This window comes from Patagioenas fasciata, chromosome 10 (genome assembly GCF_037038585.1).
Source record: "Patagioenas fasciata isolate bPatFas1 chromosome 10, bPatFas1.hap1, whole genome shotgun sequence".
In the NCBI taxonomy this organism is placed as follows: domain Eukaryota; kingdom Metazoa; phylum Chordata; class Aves; order Columbiformes; family Columbidae; genus Patagioenas; species Patagioenas fasciata.
The window spans coordinates 11,536,726-11,562,439 of record NC_092529.1 but is presented as its reverse complement, the minus strand read 5'-3'; the positions used below and the strand labels follow the sequence as shown (position 1 = coordinate 11,562,439).

The window sequence follows — 25,714 nt, the reverse complement described above, 5'->3', positions numbered from 1 at the left end:
CGGGCTTGATCCAGAGGGAGGTGAGGAACAGCTGAGGTGCCTGTGCTGGGGTAGTTTGGGTTCCCATTGGGTGGGAGCAGCAGGAACAGGGTGACCCCAGCACAGGCGGTGTCCTCACCCACCAGGGTGCCACCCCACAGGATCTGAGCATGGCCAGCTTGGGGGTAGCGACAGGTGCCACAACAAGCTGGTGACAAAGCTGCCAGTAACATTGCTCCGAAGTCCATCTGGGAGCTGACGCTGCCTACATCAGCCTGAAGTCTACCTAGAAGAGCAGTCCGGACCTGCAGCACAGCTTAGGAGAGGACTCACAGCCTACACCTGGGCTTAAATGGAGCTCCCAGCCCAATGGGCAGCAGGTGGGTGGGTGGGTGGGCAGGTGGGTGGGTGGGTGAGGGCCCAGGTGAGGCAAATAAATGCCCCCAGGGCCCTGACACCCTCCCTGGCCCCACTGGGATTTTGGGCAGCTCCCTTGGGTCCTCCCTGTTGCTGGGACTTAGGAGAGAATCCAACAGCTCTCTGGACACAAGACAGTTACACAGCAAAGTCCCTTTTCTCCAAAGCCCTGTTGGGTGTGCCTGCTCCAGCACATTAATGTGGCTCAGGGGTGCACTTCTGAAAATGATCTCCTGACTTGCCTCACTTCACTGTGCTTTGGATCATGTCCTGGAGCAGTTCTGGAGAGCTCAGGCTTGGGAGAACAGCAACTGGATTCCTTTCAGATGAAACCAAATCGAACGTGCTCCAGGAATGCACCTCGCGCTCCCCAGGCACTGCTGGGCAATCAGGCTACAGCATCAGGCAAGAGCTTTTCTGGAGTTTAAAAAACCCCACAATCTTGCAAAAGTGCAGTACGTACATTGGGTCCTTGGATGTACAGGTCCGCTCCTGCTGCACTGTGCTTGTGCACAGCTTTCAGAGCCCATATCCTCACAGATTGCCCTTTCCATGACATTTCACTCTGGAGCTGCTTGCTTGTGGACCAGAGCTTTCCTTTCTAAATCCCCCCGCCAGGCTGCAGTGGGACAGTACCTGTGTGTCCCCAGTCCCCATCTGCCCCCCTGCATTTCAGTTTCCCAATTAGCAAAGAAAAAGAAAAGGAGTGATGCATTTGATGGGCTGCTTTACTCTCCCACCCCATTAGGTGTGCCTCGAGCTGCAGGAATGAAATATTCCAGGGAAAAGCCGAATCCTTTCCTATGACTTCATGCAAGCCTCACAGCCCCTGGCCAAATAAATCCGTTTACCGCCAGATGGCAATTGCTGCTCGCAGATCCCGGGCCGAGCAGCGGCGGAGCACTCCCGGGACAGCGGGGTCACCCGCAGCGGGGGCTGGTTTTATGAATGAAGGGGCTGCCACCCCCCGGCTCCTCCCTGCAGCCTCCCAGTGCGCTGGGTTTGCTGGAGGCCATTGGGCTGGCAGCAGGGTGGGCTCGTCGCGCTGAGACCCCGCGGGCTCCCGGGCTGGTGAGTAGCAGAGTTGGGTTAATTGTTCATCAGGTTGGCAGTCCGGGCTGGGCTGGGTCCCTTGTGTCTCTCCCCAGGGCTGGGGCAGCGTTCCCAGGGTGGTTGAACCAGGGCTGACCCGCTGGAAACCTGTTTGCTTTTACAGTCTGCTTTGTTGTGTTTTATATCTCTGTGCAGAGCAACTCAGCAGTGACTTGTCTTTAACCAGCTCTGTAGAGAGAGCAGAGCTTGTTCTGCTGCTCCGTTTGCTGTAGTACACAATGAAAAGTTTATGGTCATAGTCTTTTTTGGTTACAGCTATTAATGCCTTAACTTGGATTCCAGGAAGTTTTATTACTAAGGTAAAGCTGTCTCCAGAGCTGGATTTTCTGAGGCTCCTTGACTTCGATGCTCTGCTTTTGCTAAGGTTTAACAGCCTGAAATCCCATATTGGACAGATTTTTCACTAAAGGCCTATTCCATTCTGGGGACTTTTCCACTGCTCAAAGACAGCTTTGTTGGATTTCCCCCACCTCCTCAAATAAAAATCAATCATTTGCCTCCAAGCAGTTGTGACAGATTTGGTCTGAGGAAGCAAAATAATCTCCCAATACTGTGGGGGAATCATCCGCTGCTCAGGCTGCATGAAATTTGTCAGGACAGATTCAACCTCCCTCTCTGCAACGCCTCAGCTCTCAGAAACCTTGGGACATGCAATATAGCAAGCAGAAAAGAAACAGAGCCTGGGAAATGCCGGGTGCTCTCCAAAGGCGTCCTTTAACTAATGACCCTTCTGCTTGGAGGCATTGCAGAGCCTGGGGAGGAACAGATGGAGTCAGAAGCCTTACACACCTCCAGCATCTTGGATAGATGTTTCAGTGCGATGGGGCTGTGATACTCCAGGTGAGGGTATGAGGGAGGCAGTTTGTTTATGTCTAGAAACAAATAACAAAGTACTTGATGAACTTAAATTAAGACAAAGAGAGTTATTTCTTCCTACTCTTGAAGTAAGACTGCCTCTGGCTTGAGCTACGGCATTTCATGGGGATGCAGCTGGGCTTTGGTGAACCCCCAGCTTCAGGGTGCTGCCAGGGCTGTGTTTCCTTAAGCAGTTTATTGCCCACACAAAATCATCGCATTAATCTGTCTGCTGAGCACTGGTGTGAAATTCGCACCAAGCTGGAAACCAGCATTTTTTGAGGCAGCCGAGTGCCCAAGGGAAGAAGGGAAGGTGCTCTGGGAGGGCAGATCACAGCCCTGGGCTGTCCCGCGCGCACGCCGCGGCAGCTTGCTCTTTGCCAAGCGGAGCGTGTCCCAGCTTCCCAACAGCCGGTCCTGCCACTGCCTTCAAAGGGAGGCGGCTTGGCAGCCTGTGGGTCGCTGACTTGACATGATGGGTTGCTGTAATCTATAGATTTCTCCTGCAGAGTTAACGGTATTGAAAATGACAGAGACAGACACAAACACCCTTGTGATTTATGAGTCAGGGATGGATAAGTCAATTGAAAAGCCAGGGCAGAGATATCAGCTCTATAAGAAATATGGGAAGAATTCATCCCTAATCTAATCTCCCTGAATTCCACAAGGATGCAAGACAGAGATCATTTGCTTCAGTTCCTTAGGGTGAGATTTAAACAGGAAGCCCCCAAGGGTGTAAGTTGTTCTCCCAAATACCAACGTGCTTGTTCGAGGAGGCCGGAGAGAGGGGGTGGCACAGCCTGAGCCATCCCAGCTTGCTGGAGAGGAGGTGGTGCCCAGCTGCGGGGCTGCCAGCAGCACTGGGCTCGAGCAGAGGCAGCGGGAGCCAAGCCTGGGTTCCTCGGCAGGACTAGTGATGCTCTTTGCCAAACCAAGCCCTTCAGCCAGAAGAGCTGGCAGATGCTTTCGCCAGCAAGGGTTTCTGGCTGCCTCGCTCTCTGCTGTGCCCCTGTGACACCCTCTCAGGGGCTGTTTACAGCAAGGATGAAGATTTATTGTAAGCTTTGGCTCTCGGACTCTTGGAGCTGCCCCTTCCTCCAAGTTTGGTCTGTCCTCGTTCCAGCTGGAGTTACAGCAAGAGGCAGCTTTGAGAGCACAGGGTAATCAGGTCTTTACAGGCACCCGCTCACACAGTTACAAACCTGATGTTGAGAGCAAAGACACGGTTCAGCAGCTGAGTAACCCCCTGCTCTGGGAGCTGCTGGGAACAGCTTGTGGATGGGGAATGGGGAGACAGCGTTACCTGCTCTGGCCTGGGTCTCCAGCTGCGGTCCTCTCTGGTCTCTGCGAGCCACCCATCAACTGCCCACCTACTTCTCATTTCTCCCCTGCTCACAGGAGCTGGCTGTGCCTTCTCCAACTCTTTTTGCCTGGGACAACAGAAGCACAAAGTGGCAAGATGACCGGTATAAGGCTTCAGAGGTGGGCTCACAGCACAGGGGACCAGGTCATTCTGCCTCCCTGTAGACTAGATTATCCCAAATCACAACCATAAAAATCTAGCATCTACCTGTAGCTAGCTGCCAGGGAACGACAGATTTTGTGGTAGCTGGGAGGGAGCACTCCATGTTCCTGGCAGATATAAGCCTTTTTTATTCCCCAGTGTGGGCACTGTAGGATATTTGGGCTCTGCCATCTCCACGCTCAGCGACGCCACATACCCCTGACCCACCCCAGGCTCCACTGGACCTGCAGGCACAGCACACACGTGCTCCAGCCAGCACAACCCAGCTCTGCCAGGAGGATGTCGTGGCACGGAGTGTGGTTGGCGCTAACGTCACCCTGATTTGACTTGGGAGCCTGCCCAGGATATGGTTTCCCTAAAACAATGCTGTTCACAAGTCGTGTGGGGTTATTGTTCTTGTCCAGCATGCTGGCGACCTGCCATTGATTGTGTGCAGGAACCACTCTGCTGCTCCTACCATCGAGTTCAGGTTTATTTCCCCGTTTTCCAGGAGGAGACCATTGATGTCAGATAATTTGGCTTTCAGTTTCAATCTGTCCATTGTCCACTGAGCACAGAGCTGGCCTTCCCACGGTGGGTGCTCCCACGCAGGCGGGTGGTGACAACTCTGCCACCACATACTGGCTTGTACACGGACACTGGAAGAGTCAGGCTCAGTGCTGAGCTTCCTCAAGGCTCTGGTGCATGGTGTAGGAGGATGATCTGCTGTTTAGAGGAAGGTGGGACGCTTGTGGTCAATGCCTGCCCTGCTACAGTTCCCATTTGGCCATGGGCCTGTGACTCAGTCCATCTGCAACTCAGCTCCCCACTGGAAGGGTGACAGCCACAGTGGCCTTCCACAGTGTGGATGAGTACATGGAGGACTGAGAGGCCTTCCCATGAACTAGGGGTTGTATAGGAAGGATGTGTCCTGGGAGCAGCACCTTGGGTGAGGTACATGGTGGTGGTTGCTTCTGGGCTGCTACCAGCACCAGGACCCACCCTGTGAGTAGGTATCTCCACCTGGGCCCATCTGCTGGGTTGGGTTGTCTCTGGTTTAACCAGCCAGTTAAATAATTGTAAGGAGAGGGCTTTGCCTTAGAGCATGCTGCTGCCAGCTGTCACCCTGGTTCCCCTCATGCAAAAGCTACAGCAGCTGCCCAGTGACTGACCTGTCCCACCCCTGACAGATGTGTCTTCATCTTCAGCTCAGCCTGGAGATGACCCGCGGTCTCCTGGGGCAGAATGGATGAGCAGCCAGCGGGGGTGAGCAGCCTGGCGTCCATCCACTGTGTCTCTGCCAGTTACTGATCCTCAGAAATTCCCTGCACAGAGGCAGCAGCGGGGCCAGGGCCAGAGCTCCTTCCTCCAGACAGCCCCCTTGTCCACAGTGGATTATCCACTGCTGGGGACTGCGAGGTAGCTCAGCCCTTTGGGAGCTCACCCTGGGCAGAGATGTGTCCCCCAGCTCCCCAGGCAGTGTCCTGGAGCAAAGGGCAGCGTGTCGAGGAGGCTGCCGGAGCGTGGTGCTCTGCAGGGGTCCAAGCCAGAGAGCTTAGCCGGCCATCCAGGCTGTAATTACCAAGGAGCTGCAGCCAAGAGGCTCTGAGAAGCAGCAGATAACAGCACAGGCACCCTCCAGCCTCATTAAAATACTCTCTGGCAAAGCCCCCCACGCCTGCCCAGCCTGTTCCAATTAGTGCAGCAGGCCAGGGAGGGCAGAGAGCAGGGCTGCTCTTGATGAAAAGAAAACACTGCAGAGCTTTCAAGTGTCAGAGGAGATGGGCAGCCCTGGCTGGGACAGCGAGTGGCCCTAGGAGTGTGACCAGCGGCCAAGTGACTGGCTGGTGATGGTGATGAGGATGAGCCAGGTCACTGTACAGTGCAGCAGGTGCTTCACTGGTTTGTAGCTGGGGAAACGTGGTGAAAACAACAGCTCTCCGAGAGGTGCTGAGCATCCCTGCCCAATAGGTCTGGAGATGGGAAGCAATAATCCCACTGTGAATGAAGAAATGTGTGTTATAAATTGCACGGGTTTGCTGCAAAATGTCTTGGCAGCGTAAGGTGGCAAGAGGCTCTGGCATGGGAGCACTGGAGGAGATTTGCCTGTCCAGGGAGCAGGGATGATGCTCCACTCCCCAGGGCTGGTGCTGTCATGAGAATACCCTGGGATGGGTGTCACCCAGCCCACCCCCCAGCAGAGGTTTTTCGGCCAGCTTGGGGCAAGAAGCATTAGCAAACCTGTCCCTGGCTACAGCCTATGCTGACTCCTGGCCTTGGACCCCCTGCCTGGTTTTAGCACATGTGTGATCCAGCCAGACTCAGACTGGAAAGTCTGAAGCCCAGAAAATGTCTTCTGAAGAGGGCAGAACTCCCCAAGCCCCCCAAGTGCTGTATTGAATGTCAGGCCATGTGGCCAACAGGTGACAAGGGACGGGTGACAAGGGTGGGTTTCAGCCGGCCAGGGACATTGTGGTATAAATGTCTCTGAGGAATGCGTTGCTGCCTTGGGGGACACCGAGGCTTTGGGAAGCTGGCCTGGCCACAGAGCACAAGGCCTCTTCCCTGCCTTATTTGGGTGCTTTTTTCCTAAACCACAACATCAGAGGGTAGCGAGCCCCTTCCCAAACGTGAAAGAATTTTAAACTTCTCAGTCACATTAGGAGGCAGGTTGGGAGTTTAATATAAGTCAGTCTGGAGTATAATACCCCACGCCAGTCCTGGCTGGGCTGAGATGAGCTGTATGGCTGCTGCACAGCGTGAGACACACTCTGCACTTGTCCCACCTCCCTGACCCTCTGCTTTGCCTCTGGAGGAACCCAGCCTCCTTCCTCCAAGTTCTTCTCTGCACTGGTGCCAGCTGGCATCCCAGTGCGGTTTGTCCCCTCCAGGAACTCTGTCCTGGGCAGCATCCTGCAGCAGCATCCCACAGCCATTCGCCTGAGCCAGGGCTCAGCAGCAGGACCTCAGTACTGCCCTGTGCTGGGGATGCAGGCATGAAAGCCATGACAGAGGTGGGGCGGTGTGGTGCTAGGAAGGCAGGTAGAGAGACAGAGGGTGTTGGGGTCCCAAGAAGTCCCTGCCTGCCTTGGTTTTCCCAGAGGTGTTTTTGTTCAGACTCGGTAGTCTGGTGGCACTGGAAGTTGCCTATAGTCTGCCAGCATTTTCAGTGAGAGGAGACTTGCAAGGTGCAATTGTGCTGCATCTCCATCCAGCTTTCTCTGCACATAGGCCTTGTTGCCTCCCTGATGCTGGATGCCCTTGAGGTGAATTAGAGGGAGGAATGATGTAGGTTACTCAACTGGCACTACCTGGCTGAAAGCCTGTGCCAGTCCAGCCCATCACCGTGCCCACCACGGAACCCGTCACCTTGCCCGTCACTGTGCAAGTGGGACAAGCCCAGCTGCTGGGCCACCTTCCCAGTCTGATGACCGAGAGCCAAGCCAGAACAGGCTTCACCTCTCTGAGTAGCAAGGGAAAGGTGGGGGCTGAGCCAACAGCCTCCTGAGAAAAGAATTAGCAGGACATTAAGTGAAGCCAGCTCCTTATCCCTTCATAAACAGTTATTAATATCCCAAGCAGCCTTGGGCTTGGCAATTCCCCATTTGCTTTCTAAGAATGTGGTTCCAACCGATGCATGCCTTAAGCTACTGAAACTTCAGGGAGATGAAAATCATTAGAGAAGGTGCTGTAATTGCTCCTTCCAACACAAGGATTTACCCCTGCTAAAGATAAGGAGCTGAGCCCAGCTCCCATCTGCCACAGCTCTGGAGGGCAGGGACAGCTGGACTCTGCTGGGTCTGGGGCAGCGCTGCCGGAGGGGTTCACAGCCCGGGACCTTGAGGTGCTGGAGCGAGTTCAGAGAAGGGCAATGAAACTGGTGAGGGGTCTGGAGCACAAGTGTGATGGGGAGCAGCAGAGGGACCTGGAGGGTTCAGCCTGGAGAAAAGGAGACTGAGGGGAGACCTTATCGCTGTCTACAATTACCTGAAAGGAGGTTGTAGCATGGAGTGTGTTGGTCTCTTCTCCCAGGTAACAAATGATAGCACGAGAGGAAATCGCCTCAAGTTGAGCCAGGAGAGGCTTAGATTGGATATTAGGAAAAATTTATTCCCAGAAAGGACTGTCAGGCACTAGAATAGGCTGCCCTATGATTCTGTGATCAGCACACATAAGAACAAAGAAAAAGCGCTCATGCCTTCAAGTGTGACCACAGGCAGCGAGGTGCCCCTCACACCACCTGGGCCACCGAGCTGTGCCTGCCCCATGACCATTGTCACCAGGTGCCTGTTAGCGAAGAGCCCTCCTGCCTGGCAGGGTGATGTGCTGATGGCACAGCCCAGCCAAATGGCCACAGCACACCAGAGGCATCTGGAGCTTGTTCCTCCCCACTCGCCGCACTTGGCAAACTTTGACAGCTGTGGTTGGCAAGAAAGGGTGGTCTGGGGCTAATTGCGATCGTGGGCTTTATCTCAGGAGGTGGGAGCTTAGGAGGCTGTCGGGAGATGTCCCAGCTGGCAGGGAGCCTGATGGCCAGCCTTGCTGTGCTGTGGCAGAGAAACACGGGTGAAGCTTGAGCAACCTCAGCCTTCTGCTGCTGTTCAAATGCTCTAAAATCTACTCCTCCTGCCTTCGGAGCTCTTTGTGGGCCATTTGCTTTTGGGCACATGTGACCTGTGTTACTGAGGCATTTGCCAAAACCCTGTCATTTCACAGGGCACACCGCAGTCCCCTGATGCTACCTGCACTCTGGTGCTGGCTTTTGTGGCCCCAACTCCAGTGTAAGGTTGCAGGAGCATCCTGTGCCTCTGTCCCCATCCCACAAGCAGCTCAGCACCACAGGCTTCCCCTGCGCTGGTCCTGCCCTGGCCAGGCAGCTGTGGGGGAAGGTAGGGGGGAAAATGAGGGCCCCTCCCGGTGGCTTTGTTCTCCCACTTGGAGCAGGACAACAGCTGCTTCTGCCTGCAGCTGCTGTGGCATCCATCATCCTGGGCGGGGTGAACAACCGACAGCCTGGGCTGAGCAGGGAGGGTTTCTCTGCGCGCAGGGGCAGGAAGGGGGACAGGCAGGCAGCACTTTTGCGAGAGGGACAGCCGCAGGCAGGGGTGCGCGCCAAGGCACACGACCAACAGCTCCAGCTGTGCAGGTGGCGTGCACAGAAGCGGTGTGCACATGTGTGTGCAGGGATGGGCACTCGGGGAAGTCATGGAAGAGGGAGAGACAGGTCACAGTTGTCTGGGCTGCTGGACCTCCTCACCTGGTTCTGCGCCACACTTTATTTGTGGGATGAAACTCCTTTCTCTCAGCTCCCTAAAGCAGCAGAGGGGAGACTACTGTCACCCAGGGCTGCTACTGGGGGAGACAGGATGGTCTCAAGGACTTGGGGCTCAGGTCTGAAAGCCAGGGCCTGGGATGCCCATGGTGAGGGTCTGGAGTCCCTGAGGCTCCCCCCTCTCACAGTGAGCCCTGGCACAACATTTCCATCCCCCCACAGGGAGGGTGACTGCGGCTGGATGATGACACCAGAGTGCAGCCCCTCTCCTCCCCCTGGCTCCGCTCCCATGAGGTTCCCCAGCTGCCGGGGGCCAGCACTCCACCCGCTGCCCATGGCCCAGCCAGCCCCACCGTGTAACCAAAGAAGGCACCAGGCTGCACATGGCTGTGGGGATTAGCTGGGACACAATCGGGGCCTGTGGAAGCAGGGGAGCACATGGCGCTGGGCAGGGAGGCAGCACGGGGGCTGCTGTCTGTGCTGCAGGGTCACGGAGGAGGTGGGGTTCAGCATGCTTGTCCCTCTTGGGAGATAATCCTTAGCCTGATAAATCCACTGCCAGTGTCCTTACCCCTCTGAAATTTGGGCTGGTTTACACTGTTCACAGCATCACATCAAATAGGCATTGTCAGGAGGAAATTGGTGCTTTCACGGATAAACAATTCCTTCACAGACCCGCACATCTCACACAGGAGGGATTTGTCTTTTCCCTGTGCTGCTCGGTCTCTGCCAAGACCTTCCAGGGGACTTTATCTCCAAAGGAAAAATTCAGTGCTGTTGTGCCATGGAACAGTGACTCTGGATGACAGCCCAAAGCCGTAAACCTGACGGTCACCAGTGGGAGGGAGGGGAGGACACAGGGAGACTGATGGCACTGGGAACTGCTGGCACAAAGTCAGCCCAGTGCCGTGGAATCACCACCCATGCCACCCACACCAAGGTATTCCTGGGGACTGTCAGCCCCCCGAAACAGGGCTACGGACACCCACATCCTTCCCATGGTGCCCGGAGTATGGAACCGCTCCTGCCTTCACCCCCCTCATCCAGCAGCCTGCCCTCACCAGCACTTCCCTCTCCAAACTGAGATAGAAATAGTCGCAGCTCCGGACAGTTGATTATTTAAAGCTGTCGGAGTGTTTAATTTAACCCTGGATTCATAATCCGCAGCTTGTTTCCATCCACTAGACACCCGCGCTCCCCCTCGCAGTGTAAATGCTGCCTCTGCCAAGCTCTTCACCTCCAGGCAGATTTGGGTAGAGGTTTACAGGCAGGGGCTGTGGCCCCGCCGCGTGTTCTCCCCTATTGTCCCTGCTCCGACCGTCACAGTGAGGGATGTCCCTGTGCCCAGTGCTGTGGGCACAGGTGAGTCAGGATGTGCTGAGTCCCTCAGCACTGCCTGGGCATGATGGGGGGGCCCACAAGGCTTGGTGAAAGAATGACATAAGGGAAGCCTCTCTTACTGGAAGTCATCCTCCAACAGTTTTTTCTTTCCCTGCCCACTTTGAGCCCCTCCAGCAAGATCCCCGCATCTCCCCACCCTGCACCCAGCTCCACCAGGATTCTGGGTTCCTCCATGCATGGCTGCAGCTCCTGCCACCATCAAACCCACCTTTGGCATTCCCAGGGTGAGGAGACGAAGCACCGGCACAACTGAGCCATACATGGGAGCCTGCATGCCTGCCCCACCACCCAGCCCCTGCTGCAGGCATGCAAAGCATCCCTAAATCTCACCCCACAGCCATGCGTGAGCGTGTCCTGGAGCAAGAGCAGTGCCCTGTCTGCCATCCGCAGAATCCCAACCCACCCCAGCAGCCCCTGGAGCTCCGGGTCATGAAAGGTTCCTCCCAGGGCTGGCTTAGCCCAAACCTGAGCCCAGCACAGGCGCTGCTCCATTTATAGAAAGCTGCAATTAGAGGCCAGCGTTTTCCCAAGTAATCCAGCAACCAAAAGCACATTGGCAAAAGAAAAAAAAAAATCCCTGTTAAATGTCAGGCATGTCCTTGTGCTGACCCCAGGATAGCGGTGCTCACCCAGGGCACGGCTGTGAGTCTGCAGGACAGGTCCGGGAGATTCTGCTGCAGGCGGCTGACCATGGGGAAGAGCTGAAATTGTTGGAGCATCCCCAGCGCAGGAAAGCTGCTCCTCAGCTCTGCCTGCCGGGGAGCGAGGGCAGCACTGCCTGTCAGCAGGTCCCCAGTGTGGCTGATGGGAGCCCTATCTGGAAATCACCCTGCTCCATGACAAATGTGTCAAAAAATGAACAATTTAAACCTAGCTAAACCTACCATGTTAGTGTTTTGTTTTCGTTGTTGTTGTTTTTTCCCTAGGCAGTCACTGACCTGCCCAGGAAAGGGGTAGATGGTTTGAGAAAGCAGATCCAAACTAAACAGAGACAGAAAACAACAGAGCTTCCACCCCCAGGTCACATCCATGTCCCAGCGTGGTGTCAGCCCTCCCGGAACAGGGGAAGGCTCTGGAGCAACAGCAGGTTGTGCTGGCTGGAGCAGGGCAGGCAACAGGCAGAGAGGAGCTGTGCAAGGGGCTGCACCCCAGGCTGCTGCCTGCTCCCCGTGTAGGAGTGAGAGAACCCCCAACCTCTGCAGCCCTAAACCTCCTCCCTAAGCAGAGCCAAGCGCTCCTGCTTGTGGAAGGCAGAGAACAAGGCAGAAGGGAAGGCTTGGCTGCACCATCCGCCCCTCCTACACAGCCCATTACCAGGGCAGCAGAAATCCCCTTCTCCATGTGCCAAGAGCCCCTGGCCAGGAATGAGCCAAAAAACTCATTTTAAATCTTTCAGCCATGGGACTGGAAGAACTTAATCTGCAGCAAGAGAGGGAGTTAGTCAGAGCTGCAACTTCAGGACCAGAACCTTTGTAAGTAGGGAAAAAACATCTAAATTGTCTGAATTAACGGCTGAGAGCTGGTGGGGCAGCGCTGCTCACCGCGGGGGTCGTGGGGGCTGGTGGAGGAGGCTGTGAAACCCTGTACAGCTCTGCGGGGCTGTAAATGTGAGAGAGCTCTTCCAGCCAGCAGCATCCCGCAGCCAAGGGATGCCGGTGGTGTTGGAGAGCTCTGGGGTGACCAGGCTATTTGACCGATGTATCATGTACACAGGCAGCCACAGCGGATGCTGAAGGGATCACGAATGTGGCAATTATGGACAGTGTTCTAAAACATTAATCCTGCCTTCAGTAAGAGGGACAAGATGTAACCCCAAGCTGAGACAGGATGAATATCAGAGGTCCCTCACTGGGCTCTGGCCAAGCATCAGGGCTCTGAGCAGGCATTTTGCAGATGATGCTCAAGCTCCGAGAGCCTGTCAGAGGGTGTACCACCCCCAAAGCACTGCCTGCCTTCTCCCTTGTGTCAGTCACCTCTGAGATACTGAAACCCCAGTGCTCATGAGTACTGCACACTATGGGCATGCCGCACTGCACAAAAAACACCTCCCCTCGTCAGGCTGTAATAGCTGCTCTTCCAAAGTCGCTCAAGCTCTGGGTGGCAGAAGGGACAGACAGTGAGCGGGTCTCCCAGCCACAGCCACTTTTCCCAGCACCCAAACTGGCCCTGAGAGCACCAGCTGCTCTGCCAGCTCCAGGAGGTGGAGGGTCCCGGGTGTCCCAGCTGGGATCAGTGCGGCTCACGGCAATGGAGATGTTCAGAAATCCTCCTCACCTGACCGGCACCATCGATGAGTGCTGAGGCTGTGAGGACAGCCCAGCCAGAGAGGCACCCACCTCCTAGGGCCCGCAATTTCCCTCCCAGCCTGGCTGGTTCGGGCTGGGGCTGTGGCCCCAGCACCCTGCAGGTGTTCTGCTCAGATAAATGCCTACGAGATGCTTGTGGCAGGCACTGCAGGGTCCCCAGCCTGTGTGTGCTGAGCCAGTCATGGCTGTGACCCGCCCCACCCGCCCTTGCCCAGCAGGCTGTACCACAGCCCTGGCTTGGTTTGCAGCACTGTGGGTGTCTGGGGGGCTGGCCACTTGCTCTTGGTGGCTCCTCTCTGCCAGGCAGCTGGCCTGACACCTTGTTGGGGATGAGCTGACTTGCTGAGCTGTCACTCGTGGTCCCTTGAGCACCCTAGCTAGCCAAGGGCCAGTGGGACAGAGGTCCCAACCCGTACATAACTAGCTGTAGTGCAGTCTTCCCCCTTTTCTGCTTGCAGCTGGTGGCAGAGGTGACATCCTGGCGCAGGACCATGGTGCTGTGAGGGCGAGCTATTGACCAGCAGGATGCACGCTGACCCCCGCCATGGGCTGCCCCTCGCTGCACTCCTCCTCTGCCTTCTCCTGCAGCAGCCAGGCAGCAGCAAGGCATGGAAACAGCACGCCCCACGCCTTCGCCTTGCCTACAGAGGTAAGGGGGATTGCCTTGGGGTCTGCACCTCACTTGGGAGGGCTGGGAGAGTGTCCTGCAGGTAGGGAGCGAATGAGGGGCCAGGGCTGGTGGGAGGTGAGCAGTAGCCCTAACATCATGGCTACAACGCCTCCACACATTGGGCCCTCGGGATGTTTCATGGCTGGAGCCCTGAGGACAGTCCCTGAGGATGCTGCACCCATCGAAGAAGGGGGCTGAGCAGGGAACACCCTGCCCTGATTCAGCACAATGCTGGGACCAGCAGCAATGTCTCCTTCTGCTCATACTCACTCTGGGAATCTTAAGGTGCATCTTGGGCTGCAACTGAGCTGGGCAGCCCCTGGAGAATGTCCCCTGTCTTCTCCATCCTGGTGCAATGGGGACACTGAGCCCCAGGCAGTGCTGCTGCCCCTTGCCCTGCCTCCCACCAGCACAGCCCTGCCCTAGGTCAGCCCTTCTGCCCTCACCCCTCATTCCCTGCTGAGGAGAGGCTGATCCCTTGTACGGATCATTTCCCTGCTACACTTCACCCTTCCCCCCTGCATCTGTCCTGTCTGTTTAGATTATGAGCTTTCCAGGGGAGGCACAGTTTGCTCTTCTTGTGCCTGATGCAAAGTTGGGGAGGCTGCTTTTGGTGATCTGAAGATGCAGCAGGAGCAGACTGGCAGGTAGCACAGAACACAGCCCAGCAGGGAAGTGCAAAATGGATGAGTCTGTAGGGAAAATGTCTCTGCAGGAGAATGATCTGAGTGGTTAGAGTGCAGCTCTACTAGCCCAGCATCTGGCCACCCTGCCATGGACCAGTAGCTTGAACTTGGCCAATTTACATGCTTTCAGATTCCCCTTTGTGAAAAAGAGCAAGTTGCTTTGAAGGACAGATAGCTCAGCACATGCCTGGTGCTGCGCTGGACACAGCAATCAGCAGACCTTAACCGGCCCGTGAGGTAGCAGTGCTGCTTTCCCATGGGCATCATGCTCCAAGGTCTGGAGCCATCCTTTTGATCTGCTCCATCACCCTGAGAAGCTGCTCTCCAAGCAGTGGCCAGTGATGTAGTAGATGCCCCCAGCTTGTGGCTGGAGAGGGCTGGACCCCCCAGGGATGCAGGATGTCCCTGCAGGGAGGTGGTCCCTGCCGATAGCCCAACTCGGAGCATGGTGCAGGGTCTGCCTTTCCTTGGAGCCGCAGGAGGCAGAGCAGGGCTGCCCAGGCAGCAGGAGCACAGAGGGTCTGCTGACTTCAAAGCCCCACAGTGTGCTGGGGCCAGATATGCCAAAAGCCCTTAAGCCTTGGGCAGAAGCAGGAGAGGAAGCTCCCAGCATCAGGAGGGCTCAAGGACAATGGAAACAATGGCAGGGGATGTGACTCACAGACAGCACCGGGCAGGTTCAAGGACACAATGCCTTGAGAAGTTTAGGTTTAAAAACCCCTAGAAAAAATAAATAAATAAAAAGAAGCCTTTGAGCATCCCTCTACAGGCTCAGCCCTGCCCTCAGATCCCAGCATGGGGGAGGCAGGCAGAGTCACTGGCGGATGGGGGAGAAGATGCAAATGGGTTTGCAAGAAGGAAATGACAGCGGTGAAGGCTAGGAGAGCAAAGGAAGGATGGGGCAGGGGGCACGGGGCCAGGAACAACAACAGCGGCTCCCACCCTGCCAAGGAGGCGAGGAGGTTTATAACAGCAAATAGCATGCTGGCAATCAAAGCCGCACGAGAGGAGCCTGTGGGTGAGCTGGGTCAGGCTGGGTCAGCCCTGACGTTGGCCGGAGCTGAGCCACTCCGTGTTCTGAGGTCATACAGCAGTGCAGCAAAACCACAGCACACCTCCCAGCTCCTCTTATTGCAATAATCCACGGCAAGCACAGCTCTGAGTTGGCAAATAGATCTCCTGACAGCCTTTGACCTGCAGCCAGCCCAGCAGGGCAGGACCCAGAAGCCACCACCATGCAGCAAGTGCTGAGGAGGTGCGGGAGGCTGGTGGGTCTCTGGTTATCGACACCAAGAGTTGTGCTGACACGCTCCCTATCAGCCGATGGCAGTGAGGGGCTGGATCCCGATTTAGCATGCAGCTTCCCCTGGGCTTCAGGGATCTCCCCTATGGTCGGCTGTGTCTGATGGTGGGGGGAAGGGGAGAAGACAGCCCCCCCAGCACAGCCGGGCTGTGACCCCAGGAAGCCCAGAGTCACCCGCACTGAGGTTGCTGTAGCTAAGGGGCAGACAGAGATGATGGATGGGACAAGGCGGTTATAGTGGTTCCGACAACAGAGAAAAACACCGTGGCCTTGGGAGATAATGAACACAAAGGAGAGGATGTTTCTCCGGGCTCACCCATCAGTTTAGCCACCACGCAGCTGCTGCAGAGACCTGGTTCCCTGCCTGGAGAGTTGAGGTTTGGATCAAATGCCCTGGACATATGGCTGGGTTGGGGGCAAGAGGTAGCTGGTTTGTGCACAACAGCCTCCTGCACACGAGGTCTGGGTCCCCAGCACTCCATGTCCCTTTGGTGAGGGAGCAGAGCCATGTCACAGAGTCAGGCTGACACCTTCATGGTCATTGACACTGCTATAGGTCTCACGGTGCAGGGCAGGGAGGGCTCTTCCATCGTCCTGCCTGAACTTGTCCTCACAGGGGCTGAGACAGATCAGAGGGTGACCAGCAGGTGACATTCCCTGGGACCAGCCTTGCCTTACTTCACTTAATTACACCCGTGTACTGGCTGAACCTTCAACCTCCCTCCCACTGCATCCTGACTCCCCAGCTCTCTGCCTGACATTTACCCCTGGATCTGGCAGGTCCAGGAGAGCTGGCAGATGCAGGAGGGTGGGCAATGCACAGCAGCCCGCTGGGGACCCAGCCGTGACAATGGCCCGCAGGCAGGGACAGGAATTCAGCTGTTAATCCCATTCAGTTGGTGGGAAATGGCTTGGAAATGTGCCCCCCTGGAGCCGCGGCACCCAGAAGAGGGTCCTTGGGTACCTGAGAAGTAGCAGGGAGTGAAGCAGGGCTGTGCTCAGTTTTTGGGGAGCAGGAGGAAGGCTAGGAGCTCCCTAACACAGCTGTGATTGGCTCCTGGCAGAGGGGGACTGGTGTCCCACAGTAACTGGAGGTCTGACCCTGGAGGAAGGGGAGAAGGAAACGCCAGCTGGGAACGAGCCTGGCTGTGGATCCGGGCAGGGACCCCCGCCTGCTGCAGGTCCTTTCCCCCAGGGACCAGCAGACGTCAGTGGCATTTCCAGCTCACAGGCACTGACCCCGCTTCCCCTCTGCCCTGGAAACGGGGTGGAAGGAAGAGAGACGCAACCTCCCAGGGCAGCCAGTTCCCTTTGAACAGAGCTGTGCCCGTGCCCACGTACACCCCACCTGCACCCAGGGCCGCACGTCCCATCCACCGTGCCAACACCCGCTCCCCTCCATGGTTTCCCTCCCTCAGTTCCTGCCACACTGCTTCAATCCGCACCATTTTGGGTAATTCCTCAGCATAGGTTTTACAGATCACCCTGGGTTTCCAGCCACACTCCAACTCCCTGCAGTCCCTATCTCCATCTCCCCTGCCCACAGCAGCACCAAAGCCAGGGGCAGCCTTGTCAACCTTCACTCTCTCCACAGCCAGATCCTGCCGCCTTAGAAGAGGAAAGCCATGTGTTAGGATTTCTGGGAGCTCTAAGGCTCACCTGGGTGTCAGCCTGTCCTGCCTCCATCCCTGGGAGCAACCGCTTGCTGGGGCAGCAGCAGCCGCTGCTGTGATGCTCGGGGGAATGCTCACCCAGCAGCCAGCTCCACAACCTGGCGCTGCACATCACGGACTGATGTGGGCCCCAGGAATGTTGTTTCAGGTGTGGTTAACCAAGCGACAGGATCCTGTTGTCCATTTTGCACACCAACACAGCAGTGACGGAGAGGTCATGCTTACCCCCCCAGGGTTCTGCACCGGAGGAGCTGCAGCCTGTACAGCAAAGCCCTTCCTGCTGCCCATCCGTGTCCATGGATGTCCAGGGCACACTCTTCCCCCCAGCAGTGCCAAAGGGGTGCTCTTAAAAAGCCCTTTTCTTGAGCCAGTCTAATGCCAGGCTATGGCTGGGTGTCAGGAGGCAGAAAGGGAAACGTGAGGTGGCAGAGGCAGCATCAGAGCAGCACCCGGGACACAGCTGGGACCTTCCCTCACAGGGACCAGCCATCCGTTTGTCTGTCTGTCCCAGTGCAGCCATCTGCCTGCGCATCCAGCTGTCTGGGATAAAGCCCAGCAGACACTTCACAGAAAAAAAGGCTCAGGGATGGATGAAGGAGAGAAGTTGCCAAACTGGGCTGTGGCAGCCGTGCTCCACACAGCCTTTCCTTGGGGCGATGCTTTGCCCCAGCGAATAGCCAAGATGGCTTTTTTTTGCTATAAATCCTCTCAATCTGAAGCCCAGGGAGAACACACTGGGAATTATGGCACCAAGACTCCTGTGTTCTCAGCCCTCTCCCCGCAGTTTCAGGGTGCAGAGGCTTTGGGAGTCTCTTTAAGATCTCTGGAAGGCAGGGTGGACACAGAGCAACAGGGGTCCTTGGGATGGACCACTGTCCTGCCCTGCACCCTGGAACCAGCCCAGGGCAAGGTCAGGGGAGTTCTCTCCATAGGGGTGACTCAGTGTTTCCTCCAGGCAAACTCATGGGAAGAGGCTTCATTAGGAGCTTTGGGGCACTGAGGGTAGTGTTTTTCTGGTAAGGCAGTGGCAGGAAAATTGCATTCCCCTGGGGCGGGGGTGGGCAGCCAGAGCTGTCCCGGGGAGGGGGAGCTGCTTGCTGTGTCACTCACAGATGGGTTTCTCTTTCTCCCACCTTGTGCTCCTTAGATCTTCTGAAATCCAACAGCTCTCACCTGTTGCTGGCCTCAGGGGATCGGTTGGATTTCCAAGCCCTCTTGGTGGATGAAGACAGGGCCTGGCTGATGGTGGGAGCAAAAAACCACATCTTCCTGCTCCACCTGGACCATCCCAACAGAGAGCCTGAGAAGGTCAGTGCTGGGAGGAGGGTGTGAGTGTGACCCTGGCCAGGCTGGTCCCTTCCTCCCCAGGAGCCTCTCCTCAGTCCAGCACCAGGGCGTGGAGGTGGATGTGCTCCAAGCTGGGCTGGTTTAACATCACCAGGGACACATTTACATCAGGATGTCTCAATCAGCAGGGCCAGCCCATCCCTGGTGGGGCTCAGCTCTGCTGGGACAGGCTGACGCCGGGGAGGGACAGGGTGGCTTGGCCTGAAGCGGAGACCTGGGTGGACCCCAGGCAAGGCTGAAAGGGCAATGTCCAGAGCCCTGGGATCACATCTAGTCCCTGCTGCTGCTGCAAGCTAAACCACCTCCAGCAGCAAGTCTGCTAATGTCATCCCGAGACATCCTGCTGGCAGGGCACAGCTCAGACCAACAAAGAAAAACCCGTCATGGTGCTGCAGCCTTGCGTTCCCACAGCAGGATCCAGGAGAGCCTGCCCACCGCCAGGCCTGCCATGACCCACTCCACCTCTGTCTGTCCCCACACCAGATTCGCTCTCACCCTATTTGGCCAGTTGCCTGCCAAGCTTGGCCGGGCCCTGGGGACCCAGAGGGGTGTCAGACCCATTGCAGAGCAGCCTTATGTCCTCACCGTGCTCCTAAGCCCAGCAGAAGCTTTTGGCTGAGCCTTTTCCCACCAGTGTCTGTGGGAGCCAGCCGACCCAAGCAGGCGTTGCATCAGCAGTGTTTTCTCTTGCAGATTTTCTGGCCAGCCCCCAGGGAGCAGGTGGAGCATTGCCAGCTGGCTGGGAAGAATGTGGAGGTAAGCAGGGCTGGCAGCCCCCGGCTCGCAGCCTTTTGCAGCTTGCCGTGGCTATTAAACACCCCGAAAGGGAGCCTCGAGGTCTGCCTGAGAGGAGGAGAGTGTTGAGGCAGCAGAGTTAAGCTCAGTTTGCCGGATGCTGGGGGAGTATCTGGCCAAGCTCCCTCACCCTGGGCAGACACACCATGAGGCTGGGCACAACTGTCCAGCCCTGAGCTCAGCCCATTAACAAACGTGTCCCGTTGAGCAGACGGAGTGTGCCAACTTCATTCGCCTCCTCCAGCCCTTCAACAGGAGCCATGTGTTCGCCTGCGGGACCGGCTCCTACCAGCCTGTCTGTGCCTTCATCCAGCTGGGAACCAGGGGAAAGGTGAGGGGCACCCTGGCCAGACACATTCCCACTGCGGAAGGTGGCAAGAGACCCTCAGCACATCCCCATCTTCTTTCCCAGTGAGCACGGGGGAGAGGGATCCCCAGAGTCCCTGCCCCCTGCATGGCCTTGCTGCACGTGGTGAGAAGCAGCCCTGGCGTGGCAGAGCCAGGGTGCCCCGTGGGGACAGGACATGGTCTAGGCAGCCCCTGCTGGGACTCCCTACAGAGACCAGCACACCGGCCTCCTTCTCACTCTTCTCCACATGCTCAGCTTGTTTCCAGCCTCCTGTTGGGCTGACATTTGGTCTTTGGCACTGGCAGGGTCCCGGGGCTCCCCCCATGCGGTTGGTGACCCACTCCTTGGAATCGGGGCGAGGACGGTGCCCGTACAGCCCCCATGAACCCTTCACAGGACTCCTTCTTGGTAAGAAAGAGTGAGGAGCAGAGGTAGTGCTGGAAGCTGGGAGCGCTGGGAATGGTCTGTGCTGGGAGGAGCTGGCAGGTCCCCGTGTCCCTGCTCTGCTGCATGTGGCTGCGGGCCCGGGGTTGGTGCTGAAGTGGGTGCAGGGAGAGGAGCCATCCCAGCCCTGCCCTGGCTCACCCCAACCTCGCAGTTGCTACACAGTCACAAACACAGGTGCAGATTAAAATGGGGCGTGCTTGGTCACCATCCTGCCCACTCACACTGATGCTGCGGCAGGGATGGGTAGCCGTGGGGCTAGAAGCCATGCTGGGTCACAGGGTTGGAGGAGGCTCCCAGCCAGGCTGTGCCACCTCTGCCCTCCTCCAGCCTCCGAGGACACAGGGGTGACCTGCTGGGGTACCTCTGCAGTGGGACCCTCACCCACCTCCACCCCTCTGGCCCCGCAGATGGGGAGCTCTATTCAGGCACCTCCAGCGACTTCATGGGCAGCAGCGCTGCCTTCTTTCGGACCTGGGTCCATGGAGCTGAGCAGAGTTACATCCGCACAGAGCAGAACCAGGACCACTGGCTACACGGTAGGAACAGGGAGATCATGGGATTGTGGGGTGCAGGGCCGGCTCTCCTGCCAGGTGGGGAGAGGCTGGTGCCAGCACTGTGGTCCAGAGCTCAGCGATCTGGTCCCCTTCTCCTCTTGGGGAGAAGCCCTGATGAAGTCTCTGATGGGACCCATGTTCCAGCACTCCCTCTGCAGCCTGAGCACCCAGGAATGGGGCTCTGCCTTCTGCTGGCAGGGTCTCCATGGGACACCCTGCGTACCCTCAGCACCTCACACTGCTCCAAAGGGCTTCTGAGGGTTGGATCGAGGCACAGGGCCATGCTGTGCTGCTCCTTCCCTCTGCAGAGCCTGCGTTTGTCGGTGCCCATGCCATCCCTGATACCTACAACCCACACGATGACAAGGTCTACATATTTTTCCGCGAGATGGCCATGGAAGCTGGGCAGTGGGAGCGGCGGCACATCCATGCTAGAGTGGCCCGGGTCTGCAAGGTCAGTCACCAAAGCCAGCATGCTGTGGCTGGTGTCCCACCATGTGGGTTTGACCTTCTCTGGGCCAAGGGACATCCCAAGCAGGGGCCAACAGCAGGACATGAGAGTGTCACTGCACTCCCACCACAGAGCAGAGGGCTCAGGGCTGGGGATGTCCCACTGCGGGACCGAGGTGTGCATGGTGGTGCGGGAGGCTCAGACAAGCTGTTCTGAGGTTGGCTCTTGGTGCCTGGCAGAACGACGTTGGAGGGAAGCGCAGCCTCATCAACCGCTGGAGCACATTCCTCAAGGCCCGCCTGGTGTGCTCCATCCCCGGGCCCCAGGGCACTGAAACCCACTTTGACCAGCTTGGTGAGTGCACAACCCACTCCACAGCTGGGAGAAATGCTGCTCCAGCACAGCTGCTCCTTCCCCTTCGCCACGAGGATGGCCAGCCAAGGATGTCCCCCTGCATCCTGGGGACCGGTGCTCCAGGTCCAGGGTGCCTCACCTCCACCACTCTCTTTGCAGAGGATGTTTTCCTCCTGCACACCCGGGACCCTCAGAACCCCCTTATTTTTGGCCTCTTCACGGTCTCCAGGTGAGCAGGGCTCTGCGTGGGACAGTCTGCCCCCCTCCAGCCCCTCACCAGTGCAAACCCACCAGGTTTGGCATTGGCACAGCCAGGGGTCCCACAGGCTGGACCGGCTGTGCCAGACAGATTCCTGTCACCCCCTGGGTGCCGTGCGTGACTCCCGGGGTGACAGGGGACAGTGTGGGCTCATGGACATGGGTGTGCATGTGCCCAGTCCCTGCAGAGCAGCAGGGACACTGACAGCCCCACGTTCCCCCGCAGCGGTGTCTTCAGTGGCTCTGCTGTCTGTGTCTACTCCATGGCAGCCGTGAGAGCTGCCTTCAGTGGTCCCTTTGCACACAAGGAGGGATTTGACTACCGCTGGGTAGAATACAAGGGCCGTGTCCCCTATCCCCGACCTGGCACGGTAAGGGGCTGGGGAGCAGGGTGGGGGGGAGAAGGACGGGCTGGCCTGGCCTTCATGCAACCCCCTGTGTCACCACGCAGTGCCCCAGCGAGACATACGACCCCCTCCTGCAGTCCACCAAGGACTTCCCCGATGAGGTGATCAGCTTCATGCGCAGCCACCAGCTGATGTGGGAGCCCGTGTACCCGCAGGGCCGTCAGCCCGTCCTGGTGAAGGTCAATGTCCCTTATCGGCTGCAGCGGCTGCTGGTGCACAGGCTGGAGATGGAGAGCCGGCACTACGATGTGCTTTTCCTCGGTACAGGTGGGAGGTCACCCCAGCCCTGGGGACGCTACTCCAGCCCTGGGGACGCTGTAGGCACACCAAGTCACATCAGCCCTGCCGGTTTGGGTGGCTCCCAGCCCTGACATTTCCTTCTCCCGCTGCCTTCACAGATGAAGGTCAAGTGCTGAAGGTGGGGCTGGCTGGCGGGGTGAGCGGCGGCACCGAGGTGATCAGCCTGGAGGAGATCAGCGTCACTAAGGTACCGGAGGCCAGGGCCAGACTGCAGTGGCAGGACCACGCAGCCTCTCCTCGCCCCGCAGCACACTTCTGCAAGCTCCTGCAGCAAGTCCCTGGCCTCTGCCAGGAGGTCCCTCACCTCACTGCTGGTGGCTCCCACTGCCCTGACCAGCAGGCAGTGCTGTTGGCATGGAGGGCAGCTAGGAAGACCGGAGCCAAGCCATGTCCCAACTCCCCATCTAGTCACTAGATGGGATGGGGATGGCATGCTGGAACCCGAACTAAAATGGGAGGGTTGAGCCCAGATTTGGAAGTGTGTCTGCCAGGCAGGGCTGCCTGCAGCGATCAGGGCCAGCCCGGGCTGCCAGCATGGAGCAGCTGGAGCTGGGACCAGAGCCCTGCCGCCTGCTGCCCCAGGGTCCCACCCCACCGTCAGGCTGGGGCACCCAGGAGGGACCGACACAGCTGCAGTAGCCTCTCCTTCCCCTCAGGTGCCTTCTCCCATCGTGGACATGAAGTTATCACCAAAGCGGGTGAGTCCTCCCTCCTGCTTCTCCCTAAAGCAGCCAAGGGATAGGGCACAGGGTGCAGCTGGCCCCAGGCTCTCTGTCTGGGTCCATTGGCCCCAGGGTTTGCACATTTAGGGAACAGGGTCCTGCCAGTGTAGGCTGAGGGGGTGCCAGGCTCTGCCTCACACTCCCATTGGCTCCTAGTGCCCTCAGCCCAGCCCAGGCAGGGAACTCTGTTCCCTGGATAATCCTGGTCTTCAGCTTGGGGACTGACTGCTGCTGTTCTGTTCACCTGAGCAGCAGGAACTGTTTGTGAGCAGCACCCACGGGCTGCTCCAGCTCTCCTTGTACCGCTGCGAGCTCTACGGCAAAACTTGCACCGACTGCTGCCTGGCCCGGGATCCTTACTGCACCTGGGATGGCAGGACCTGCGTCCCACAGCTCCTCACCGAGAAGAGGTGAGCACCCACCTGGGCCAGTCCTGCTGTTCCCCTTTGTTGGCAGCAGAGAAGGACAAGCCACCAGCCCTGGGGGCTTCTCCTGTCAGCCCACACCCCCACTGCTGCCAGCCAGGCCAGTCCTCCAGCCCTCTGGTCCCCCTTCTGCTCCCTGGGCTGCGCTGCCACAGGGGTGTCCCACAGCCCAGGGAAGGTGTGACCCCAGAGCCCTGTCTGCTCTCCCACAGACGTGCCCGCTGCCAGGACGTGCTGAAGTCTGACCTGCTCAGCCAGTGTCAGGACACCGCAGAGGGTGAGCGCCAGCCCCAGCCCCAGTGAGGAGCCCTGGGGCCGGCAACCGGCTCTGCCGGGGACAGCAACGGCCAGGAGGGTGGGTGGCATGGTGCTGGGAAACCAGTGCCACCAGCTGCAGCAGTGCTGTCTGCCACAGAGCCTGTGCAGCCCACCACGAGCTGGACACTCTGTGCTGCCCTCCCTCCCCACCTGTCACACAGTTCCCACACAGGGTACTCACCCCCTTCTCTGTCCCATCCCCTGCACAGGGACCACTGTCTCAGAGAAGCTGGTTTTTGGCGTGGAGAAGAACTCAACCTTCTTGGAGTGCCTAGCACACTCCCCGCAGCTGACTGTCCGGTGGCTGGTGCAGCACAGCGAGGAGACAGGCCTGAGCGAGGTAGAGGGGACAGGGCAGTGGGGACGAGGCGTGGTGGTGGCTCTGTCCCCAGGGACTGATCCACGGTGCTCTGTCCCAGATCAGGAGCAACGGACACTTCTCGGTGCTGGAGCAAGGGCTGCTGATCCGCCAGCTGGCAAGGGAGGACGCGGGCACCTATGAGTGCCAGGCGGTGGAGCGCTCCTTCTCCCGGCCCCTCACCCGATACAGCCTCCGCGTCATCCGGCACGAGGCCATGGATGTGTCACCTTACAAACGGAGCAAGGAGCTGGGAGGGACCCACCAGAGCCCCCGGCCCCGTCTTGACCTGCAGCCGAGCTACAAGGGCTTCCCACGGGCCCTAGGGGCACCAGGCACCAGCCTGGACGTTTACTGCAATGCCTTGCGGCACCAGGAGAGGCAGCGGCAGAAAACCTGGCACCAAAAGTGGCAGCACCCGTCTCCAGACAGCAAGAACGGCCGGGTGCGGAGGCACCCCCAGCCCCTGTGAGGGGCAGAGGGAACTGGGGCCACCCCCAGCTCCCTTCTCAGTATCTCCAGGGCCCTTCTTGCAGGCAGGCATCAGCTCCGAGACACCTTGCAGCTTCCTGTGCAGAAAATGCCTCGCAGTTACTACCTCGAACCCTGCCAGTTCCCAATGCCTCTTCATGTGCCCCATGGGGGATGCTGGGGTGAGAACACACAGCCTGCACCAGCTCTCCAAGACTCCAAGCTATTTACCCAACAGAGTATTTATTCTCCTTGTTTTCCCCTGGGCCTTAACGATGGCCATTATCAGCAGCAATAATAACCACAGAGGACAGAGAAGGGGGACAGCTGGCTCTCCCAAGTGGTGCCCTGACAGCCAGCGGCACCCAGCCCTGCCACGGACGCCGTGCACCCACCCAGCCTTCCCCAGCAAGCACTGTGCGCTGGCGGGGGCTCACACAGGCGGTTGCCAAGGTGCTGGTGGAGCCCAAACGCCACTGGAGGCAGCAAGACACGGCTGCTCGCTGAGCCCGGGCTCCGGCAGCAAGGCACCTGGGGTTTGCAGAGATGGCCATGCTCAGCCCAGCTCCGATCCACTTCGAACCACACCACTTTTTAAAGTTTGACATTCATTTTACCGAAAAAAAAGGAAGAGAAGCAACAGGCAGCTATACCAACTTACAATTTATTATTTTTTTTAAAAATGACATGAAACACAAGTAAAAATAAATACATCATATAAACAACAAATTGTTCAAAGTCTCTGTTCTGGGAGATCAGGCGAGCACATCCTGTTCAACAGAGAGAAGAGGGAAGCACATGATCATGTGTGGGGGCAATTGACCGACCCACCCTGCTAGCGACACTCCTCTTTCCAACCACAAAAAGACAGACCACGAACTAAGGCAGTAGTAAAAAAGAAAGGGGGGAAAAAAAAAAAAGAACAGAACCCCAAAACAACAGAAAATCCAAAATGAGACTCAGTGACGGATTCCTTCAG

The 25,714-nt window shown here is 57.8% G+C and overlaps 1 protein-coding gene across 3 annotated transcripts; it reads left to right on the top strand.

Moving 5' to 3' along the window:
• The first annotated feature begins 1,294 nt into the window (after positions 1 to 1,294).
• LOC136105921 (semaphorin-3D-like) lies at positions 1,295 to 25,464 on the top strand. Of its 3 annotated transcripts, XM_065845847.2 has the most exons (18): positions 1,296 to 1,467; positions 13,306 to 13,496; positions 18,327 to 18,487; positions 19,220 to 19,282; positions 19,533 to 19,652; positions 19,976 to 20,078; positions 20,525 to 20,653; positions 20,980 to 21,125; positions 21,362 to 21,476; positions 21,636 to 21,705; positions 21,961 to 22,105; positions 22,186 to 22,408; positions 22,540 to 22,628; positions 23,098 to 23,139; positions 23,416 to 23,573; positions 23,801 to 23,865; positions 24,116 to 24,246; positions 24,326 to 25,464. In XM_065845847.2, exons 2-18 carry the CDS (start codon positions 13,373 to 13,375, stop codon positions 24,734 to 24,736), a joined length of 2,295 nt encoding a protein of 764 aa, XP_065701919.1. In that variant the 5' UTR covers positions 1,296 to 1,467; positions 13,306 to 13,372; the 3' UTR covers positions 24,737 to 25,464. The 3 variants fall into 3 exon arrangements, with proteins under 3 accessions (XP_071669246.1, XP_065701919.1, XP_071669247.1); XM_071813145.1 differs by lacking the exon at positions 19,533 to 19,652 and having other exon boundaries at positions 1,295 to 1,467; XM_071813146.1 differs by lacking the exon at positions 13,306 to 13,496.
• The last annotated feature ends 250 nt before the right edge of the window (positions 25,465 to 25,714 follow it).

Coding starts and splice junctions, on each gene's coding strand:
- LOC136105921 (XM_065845847.2), top strand. CDS start 13,373: ATGCACGCTGACCCCCGCCATGGGCTGCCCCTCGCTGCACTCCTCCTC. Junction 13,497..18,326: donor CCTTCGCCTTGCCTACAGAG/GTAAGGGGGATT, acceptor TGTGCTCCTTAG/ATCTTCTGAAATCCAACAGC. Junction 19,283..19,532: donor TGGCTGGGAAGAATGTGGAG/GTAAGCAGGGCT, acceptor CCCGTTGAGCAG/ACGGAGTGTGCCAACTTCAT.